The 9,965-nt window shown below is 30.5% G+C and overlaps 1 protein-coding gene across 1 annotated transcript; it reads right to left on the reverse strand.

Moving 5' to 3' along the window:
- Window positions 1-1,322: 1,322 nt before the first annotated feature.
- Window positions 1,323-2,136, reverse strand: LOC148212227 (uncharacterized). Its single transcript, XM_088122152.1, has 3 exons — window positions 1,934-2,136; window positions 1,806-1,840; window positions 1,323-1,718 (listed from the first exon to the last, which is right to left on the reverse strand). Exons 1-3 carry the CDS (start codon window positions 2,061-2,063, stop codon window positions 1,530-1,532), a joined length of 354 nt encoding a protein of 117 aa, XP_087978278.1. The 5' UTR covers window positions 2,064-2,136; the 3' UTR covers window positions 1,323-1,529.
- Window positions 2,137-9,965: the final 7,829 nt, after the last annotated feature.

Below are 9,965 nucleotides of genomic sequence, written 5' to 3' on the forward strand. Positions count from 1 at the left end.
TGTCTAATATAGGTTTGTTAGTAAATTCAAGTATTAGGAGCATTTGAGTTGTTTATGATGTTAATAGAAGCATAACAACGATTGTTTGATGCATATACTTATAAATATTAGTTTTGATGTAGTTGAAATGTCGTGATCTTGCAGTTATGGTAGTCATCACTTGTGTTGTATATATATACAAATGAGTTTATTAGTATTTTTTGAAGTTATGAGCATTTTGGGTTGTTTATAGTGTTATAACATGATTAGATCTATATTGGTTTTGATGTCGAGACTATTTCTCTTATAGTATTGCAATTTTGTTTGTTTTAGAAATGATTTAATTGTTGTTTAGATTATAAGCTATGATTTTGGAGTTCTAATAGATTACTTTTTGTTGATTGGTTTAGTGTTGTTCATTACGTTTTTCATCAAAAAAAACTCTTTTGATTATATTTTTATGTTAAATAAGTTTTGTTGTTAATTTTTTATAGGATATACTATGTGATCAAAAGCGGCTGTGCTGGATCATTCAGAAGAAAAATTTCGTGCACAAAACAACATAAGTTTTGTTTTGTTATATGTAATTGAATCAAATATTGACAAATTCTTATTTGTAGCTAAAAAGTATTTTTTTGTTATAATAGGATGTTACACATTTGGAGATTCTACCTTACGTATTTTTTTAATATTAAAAATACTTTTCAGCGACGTTTTATATATGTGTTGTTTTAAAGCACAGAAATTGAGCAAAATCGAAGGTGAAATTGGAAAAAAACAGGATTCTAGAACTCGTTTTTAGCGATCTAAACAGATGTTGCTATATAAAATTTCAGTGACAATGCAATCTTGTTGCTGAAAATTATATATAGCGACATATACGTATGTCATTGAAACATAGTTTCTGCGACAGCGTAAGGTGTCGCGTAAATGTCGCTACATATAATTTTCAGCGACACCGGTCCTTGTCGCTGACTATCAGTTTTAGCGACATCAAGGTCGTGTCGCTGAAACTTTAAACGACGAGTTTTCTGCGACGAACATGGTTTCGTCGCTGAAACTTTTAGCGACAAAATTAGGTTTTCAGCGACATCTTTTACGTGTCTCTGAAACTCATTTTTATTTGAATTACAAATTTTATCTTTATTAAATTATACAACTTATGATATAATATATTATAATTTATAATATTATTTTTCTTTTTATAAAAAAATAAAATGAGTTCATTATATAATATTGTACCTCCAGTAGAAACTTTACCATAATAATAGTCACAATATAGTATTGCTACATCATGTTGATATTATAAATAAAACATGACAAAACATTTTTTAAGTCCATGATATATAAAATAGTAGAAAGAAAAAACATATTTAATACAAACTACATGAATCATGAATTCATGTCTGTCATGTATTACAATAATCCATCTCATGGTACCAGCAATGACATCCCTCACACCATTCATTCAACTTATATAAGCTTGACTTAAGTTTATATCAAGAAATTATTGTGTTCTGCCCAAGCTTTCTTCAACAGGCACTTCGAAATCAGGAACTTGATACTCCTAAAATAAGGTATCTCTTGTTAAATACATTCGAATAAAAGTTATATATTGCACAACAAGCAATTTTAATTATGCGTTGCTTTCGAATGGGATAGTTTGACATCAATTTTAAGATGAGGAATCGAGTCTTAAGTACACCAAAGCAACGTTCAATCACATTAGTTAAGAGTGTCTATAATTAAAAATTCTTGTGGCCGTCATGGATGTCTTCCTCTTTCCTATAATCGCTTAAGTGATATGTCTCACCATGATATCGAGCTAAAAAACTAGGCATGTTTGTATATCCAAAATCCACTAGATAATATTTTCTTATTCCATTTGAATTATAATAATATCATATTAAAGGGAAAAAATTGTACATGTAGTATATTAAAAAAATGTTCTAACCTTCAAGAGGCATCAGGAAAGTATTTTGTTCCCTACTAATAGCATCCAACAATACTCTAGAGTCATTAGCATTACTTTCCCAACCAATGTAGATGAACGTGAAGAACATATTGAATGAGCATGCACACATTATGTTTTAAGTCACAATCACCTTTCTTCTACGATACGATGTTTGTTTTGATGCAGGAGCCCATGAACTATGAGTGTCACCAATTGCACTAACACAATTCTTAATAGAAGAAAAATAAATTAAATATCTAAATGGAAATAGTAAACTAGAAAAACTAAAAAAACAAACTATACTGTATACACACCTTGAACCAAAGATTAAACTTGAGATTGTTCAAAATTTTGGATGGAGCTTCCATCATATTTAGAGCTTAGATAACATCACATCCCAACATACACATAGCTCTTAAAACTCTAAAGAACTGTTGAAATTGTTCAGCTACACTCCTCTCCTATTATGTGCACTATGACGTAGTGTGAGTAAGAACATTTCAACTGCTTCTTCAATACTAAACATTCTATTATCATTAACTAAATAATTGATTGATTTAATTTTTCACATAAAGCTGTAAATGTATTGTTATCCATTCGAAAAGAATAAAAAATTCTGTCAGGATGTCCATTCAATAACTCTTAACATATATTCACGCCCATTTAATAAAGATGTGCGACATGACTTTTTAGGAATTTCATATTCATATTGATTGCAATTGCAGTGACAATAAGCATTTAACCAATCATCTCATTAGAAGATGTAGATGAGTCACCATCGTGATCACCATCTTCTGCTATAATACCTAATAAAATCAAAAATAAAAAATTAATTTAAAAAAAGGTACCAAACACGTCATATATTCTTTTCATATGAAAGCCAATAAGAAAATTTCTACTGGTTATAGAGCAAAAGCTAACTACAAATTTCTAGTAACTATAACACAAAAAACAAAAGAAACTTTCAGGTAGCATTCGTACAAAATAATTAAACAAAAGAAGGTACCTATCATCTACAGTTCTTACCAAAAAAAATTGTAGCTAAATATCATAAAAGTTAAGGAGAAGAGCCTACACCTAACACTGTTTGGATAATTTTATCTGACATGATCATGAACATTGCTTTCCACTCATATAAAATAATCTTTTCACATGCTTTCATATAAGCCGTGCTAGGAAATCTAGAAATTGAGTCCAACTTGGTCATACACTCCTCAATGCTATACTTTTCAGCATTAGATATGATGGCGTCCAACTCACGTTTTCGAAAAGCCCTGGCTCACTCATATTTTTAAATTTTATTTACTATTTTTTGGAGGCCTTCTGAAGTTTGTTTCATTAGAGGTTCCAGATACTATGTAACCTTCGTAGACAACTCAAGCAGAAAGGTATTGAATTATTTTTTCAAAGATAAGTATGATGTGGTAGAGAATGAGACAGGCTTGAAAATAAAAATTTCGAGGTCAAACAATGACGGTGAGTGCGTCGACAGAGAATTCAAGAAATATTATGCAGGCAGTGGAACTGTGATGGTAAAAACTATTCCAAGGACACCACAACAGAATAGCGTGGTCGAGAAAATGAATAGGACGCTAAACGAGCATATTAAAAGCTTGAGAATACATGCAGAATTGCATAAGATGTTCTGGGCAGAAGCAATCAATTGTGCTACCTATCTAATTAATGGATGACCACATCATAAGGCTTCAAATTATCTGAAGAAGTCTGGATCGATAAACAAGTAACATTTCTCATGTAATGGTTTTTTGTTGTGTATCTTACCTTCACATTGATACTGCAGACAAGAGTAAATCTGATGTCAAATCCTTTCTTGGGTATGGTGGAACTAAGATAGACTACATATTTTGGGATGACCAGAACAAGAAAATTAGCAGAAGCAAGAACATGATCTTCAATGAAGGAGTTCTTTACAAAGATAAAACTAAAGTAGATTCAAGAAGTACATAGTTAGGTGGAAGTACAGAAGAGAAGACTCAATACATAAGTTCTCTTAAGGTTGATAGGATGAGACTGAGAATGATTAAAGATCAGAATGCAGTCCTCCTGAAGATGAGAGGTTGAGACTAAGACAATGACTGAAGTTTATAATTTAGTTACTCCTGAAAAACTGTTGTGGGATCTAAAGAACGTGTTGTGGAATTTGAGGAACTAGTTGTGGAGAGTATAAGGTTCAAAGAACACCACCAACAGTAGTTAGTGAAGGGATCAAATTCCTAGTGGAAGCACGTGTGACGTGGGTGTTTTTGCTTAATCTAGAATTGAAGGTTAAGTAGTTCTACAAGGGAAAAGAAAAACTTACATTGAAGACCGTCTTTTAGCAAGGCTTCCTTCTCCCATGAAAGATTGAACACTACCACAAAGCTACTCTTTTATTCTTTGGATGTTAAGAACTCAGTTTGTGGAAACCTTCTTGAAATTGAGAGGGAGATTGAGAGATTGAGAAAGAGTTTTTGTTTTAGAGTTTAGAAACCCATCCAACATCATCTTACAAAAAGAAAGAAAACTCCCGAGGAAAGGATGATGAAGAAGGAGTTACAACTTCCCCCATCACCCCCTCCCCATTCCCCAACATAAATGGTGGAAAGTAGAGGATAGGTTTTTTTCTTCTTTACTTATTTAATTTAACAATTTAATAAAATCAAACTTAATTCATTACGAAAAAAGAATTATTAATTAAATTAAATTAAATCTAATTTAATTTAACCCAATTAATATGTAACAACCCGTATTTTCTAATACGGTCATTCTGACAAAATGCGGAAACGTAACTTTCAAGAAACCTTAAGAACTAAAATTATTCAACGGAAGCAATTTCTTTACAGAATTTTTCTAAACTAACTCAACTAAATAGGAGGATGACTTTCAAACTCATACCAGTATGCTAAACTTCACCTTCTATCAGAACGATCACTCAATCCTTCATTTGAAAAACATTTAGGAAAACAAAGATGAGTACAAAAATACTCAATAAGCAATTTCCATATCAAATTTTGAAATTCATTTTCCTTTCAAAACATTCGTAAACAAAAATACGAAAAGATCAAAACTTTTAAAGTCCTTTAAGATATTTAATACAATTTTCAAAACTTTCAAAACAAACTAGATTTTCAGAAACAAAAGTCTTCAAATAAGATAAAATTTCTAGTCAATCAAAACAAACTTTCATTCTTTCAAAACAAACTTTCATTCATTCAAAACAAACTTTCATTCGATCAAACTTCAAATCCTTCAAAACAAACTTTCTTTCAGTCAAAACTTTCAAAGTTCATTCTAAAACGCTTGGTACAACTTTCAAACTTTTGAATAACTAAATCATTCAAACATTCAAAACAATCTTACATTCATTCATACTTTCTAAATCAGAGTGTACTTTCAAAATCAGAGTGGAAGGTTGCATTATTTGGGTAGCCTACAGAACATATGTGGTTACCCGTCGGTAACACCAAATTAATCAGAAGCTTCTATCAGAGTTGTCGAAATAATATCGACCAGAACAGAGTTATCGAAATAATATCGACCAGAACAGAGTTGTCGAAATAATATCGACTAGAACAGAGTTACTTAAGTGTGAGGCCATGTGAGTGAATAACACACACATGAATCTTCATTCCCGGAATGTCAAACCACAAAAGTGTCTTCCCACAAATAAGCCATAACAGAAATCCATCAATTCCAAATTAGGCTACTACCCCAAATAAGCAAAACATTCCTCAAAACAAAATCATGGCATATCCGGATAGCCCTATCAAATCAATCAAAATATCTTTCAAATAAAATGCAAAACAAATACTTACTTTCAATATTAACTTAATTCAAAACATTGAAATAATTTAAAACAAACTTTATGAATCCTCTAAAACATGATTTCAAATATTTCACAAATAAACAAAATATCAATTTCAAACCTTTAAATAAATCTAAACAAAACTTTATCAAATCATTTAAGAATACTTCAAATATTTTGCAAATAAACATAATTTCAATTGTCAAATTAGTTTTCAAATCGATAATAAAACTTCAATTTCATATGCAAGATATCAATTTAAAAAATCTAAAATACATTTTAGTTTTTGAAATATGACAAATCACTTACAACACTTTTCAAAAGGATACACAATACTTTTTCGAAGGGATATGACAAATTACTTACAATACTTTTTCGAAGGGATATGAAAAATTACTTACCTCTTTTAGAAATCCTACGAACCTAATTTACTTCTTCCTTGGTAGTTGTCAACTTAGAGGCCTAGAAACAACCAATATCCAAAATCAATCCTTAAATCCTATCCAAGGATTTAAAATTCAACCAATTACTAACCCAAATGCTATCTATCCAATTTTCCCATTCAAAACACTTTTTTTATGCAAAATAATTAGGAAAGTATGGATTTGGGGCTATAAAACCAGATCTGAAAACTAGGTTAAAAAGCCTCTAAATTCAACAATAACAAATTTTAAAATTAGAAGAATCGATATAAATCAATACGAACTAAATTTACAAAAAGTTTCTCAATAAAACCAGCTTAAAAACCTTCTAAACAATTGAAAATTTGTGGATTTTAAATCTGAAAAATTGTTTTATAAAATAAAACTTCCAAGAATTTTCCATAAAACAATTAACAATTTACTAATTTTTATAGAAAAATCAGATCTGAAAACCGTATATAAAACCTTTAAAACTTGGTAAAAACATATAATTTTTCCTGTAAAAATCATAACAACAAACTATAATTTATAAGATACAAATAAGTAAACTTTTTATACATAAAGAGTCTCAAAATAACCCAAAAACAGTCTCATAAACAAAAATATTCAAACCAAAAATTCTGGAAAATTTTTAGGATAAAAAGTCCTTAAAATCTTTTATTCTAAAAAACAAAGGTCTAAAAACTTTTCCCAATAAACTGAATTAAAGAACTACAAATCAAGAAAAATAAAACTAAAACAATGAGGAAGAAAATCTTACTGATCTTTGAGAAAAAAATACCAAAACTCTTCTTCTTTTCTTTTCTTTTTCTCTCTGAGAGAAAACTAGGTCTAGCAATTTAAAAAAAATAAAACCTAGGGTTTAAGGGCTTTTATAATAAACCCTAATGAATCCTTATTTAAAAAGGATAATAAAAAGATAAAGATTTAATAAAACTCTTTCTTTTTATTTTTTTTTAAATACCAAGAACAAATTATCTTTTAAAAAAAATAATTTCTAAAACAAAAAAGTTTATCTTTGAGAAAATAAAAGAAAACAACTAAAAAATAATAATTTAAATATATATATATTTATATTTTTTTCGATTGTTACATAATATAACCCAATAATTAAATTAAATTAAACTTAAATTAATCAAATATCCATTCCTCTCATAATATATAGTTTACTTTTAAATCCAATTCAAAATTATCTTTATATCATAATGTATAAACAGACATTATATTAATTGCATCTCATACAATTAAATTTAATTTCTTTTAAAAAATTTAAACAATTCAAATTCTTTTCAACACAAAATGTTCTTAACTATCTTTTACGAGCTAGCAGGGGGACATAATGGACCTAAAGATCAGAAGCTCCAACAATACGATATTAATTGATTAAACTCATTAATAAAAATAATCAACATTTATTGATTGCGGGTCACTCCACTAAAGACCCAGAGTCGCACTCTTCTCACTGTAGAATATTTTGTATCCACGAATATTGACCATTAACAATAAGTCAATCCTTCACGAGCGTTCGTAACTTCAACTGGGTCAAATTACCATTTTACCCCTAAGTTACCTATTTTCTCCTTAAGTACCACTGATCCTCTAATGAACAACATGTTTATGGTCTAACCATTAAACAGAAGTCTCTCTCGGGCCAATGAGATTGTGTGGCCCCTTGTTCAAGTTCCGACGTCAACACTTAAGAAAACATTCATCTACTTACCCTAAAGTCGGGAAAGAGTGAATTTCATCTTGTGTAGTTATGTTCTCAACTCTTCACTCAGTCATGTCCCCAAAATGGTAGGAATATTAAGTCAGCAACTTGGACCACTCTCACTCATACAAATCAGAAGACGATCCCTTATAGGTAGAAGTCCATAACTCACTTAGGATTGAGATTGAGTTACTTGGTCTTCCTATGAAATAATAATATATTTGTTGACGGTGTTACAGCTAAAGATTAATCATTTTGCAACCCGATCTTATACAAAATCATTGCTTATAATACTGTTAGGGTTGACTTTTTACTACAGAAACATGTATGGGTAGCCCTGTTTGACCACGTTTTTTACCCCTTTCCTATCCTTATTTGCCAAAAAGAACCACATATTCTTAAAGTAGAAAATGCATAGATTATTTCTACATAAAAGTCAAACTATGGTACTTTAGGAAAAATATGAGAAAAATGCGGTCAAAGTTGGAAGAAAATAACCAAAAATTTTTTTTGTAGAATTGCCCAACGCATTTTTGGAGGACAAAATGGCAAAACGTACGTTTTGATTAATGAATGGCAAGAAGGACATTTTCCACATGTTCAAAATCGTGAATCCAAGTCCAAGTGAGGTGGTTAGGTGAATCTCAACCCACTTCCACCTAAAATGGAGGGGAGTTTCAACCAACCTATAGTGCTATAAAAGGAAGTCATCCCTCCAACAGAATTCCATCCCTTACAAGCTTCATTTCATCTTCTTTTAGTTGCTTTCTAGTTGTAGAACACGTTTCTAGGGTTTATGTTCATATTCTAGTTGTTCATTTCTTTGTTTTTCACGCTTTTACCTTTTGTATTGCTTTTAATTAAAGTTCTTACTTTCGTTCTTTGTTTATTCTGTTCTTTTAAAGTTTTTTAGCAAGTTTCAACTCCCCTCACGCTCGAGAGAGAATAGGGTCAAGCTAGAACTCATTGTACGCCTTATTTATTCATTTAAATTCAATGAAAAATACTTTCTTTATGTTTTCATGCATTTACTTTCCTTTAATTATTTTTTAAATTAGTTATCAACTTGTTTATGGAATGTCTTAGTCAAAATGATTTGATTTTCAACACACTTGGGATTTTGGCCATATTGCGCCTGACACTTTTTTCGGTTAGTTTCTAAAAACTTCTCTTTACATCTTTTTTCCATTCGGCCAGTGGGAACTTGATTTATATAACAAAGCCGAACCTTGGGAAAGGTGAGTTAGGTAAATAATAGGAAACCAATATGGGATGTGACTTAGGCATAAGCGCATAAAACATGGTCTTAAACATAGGCCCTCTAACCCATAATGCAAGTGAGTTGGTAGATATTCTCTAGGATTGTAATCACACGTAGACATATGATTGCAGCTTACCCTAGTCTCTACAGCAACCAAAAGTGGTAGTGAAAGAGTATAACTCGAATCCCAAGAAAAGTCAGGAATTGCGCCTGGTACAATTTCCCCAACATAGTGTGTTTCCATGTTTTACATCAAGACAAGGTAGGAGGCAAAGAGGTTGAGTTTTATTAAATTTATTGTTAGTTAAAATCTCAAACGACAACATTTCATCACATTTTTCTTCCTAAACCACAATTTCATATTTGAACCATTTCACGACATTACTTGATTTTGAAAAGCAACAAGTCTTTGAGGATTCAACCTTGGATTACTTCCGAGTATTACTTGTGACCGTGTGCGCTTGCACGAGTCTCTAATTTTTTTTAAGGTAGAAAAAGTCCTAACAGATACCCCACTCACATGTGTCTACATGAACGATTTGGATTAAGTCGTTTGTAACTATTAAAAGGTTGGTCGTATCCATAATGTTACCAAGATAAGATACCCAACCTTATACTATAGACCATTTAGGTTATTACTAGAACATTATCCACATGTATATCAAATATACTATATATCAATTATATATTGTATATCAAAAGTATACCATGTATATCAATTATATATTGTATATCAGTTATATACTGTTCTAGTTACATTACATAACCTCAGATGTTAGTTATTGGATTTGGGTTAATACAATTCTAAAAGAAACTTCAGTAACAGTTTTATT

Source organism: Momordica charantia (genome assembly GCF_013281855.1).
Source record: "Momordica charantia cultivar OHB3-1 chromosome 3 unlocalized genomic scaffold, Mcharantia_2.0 BLBB01000003.1, whole genome shotgun sequence".
Lineage (NCBI taxonomy): Eukaryota > Viridiplantae > Streptophyta > Magnoliopsida > Cucurbitales > Cucurbitaceae > Momordica > Momordica charantia.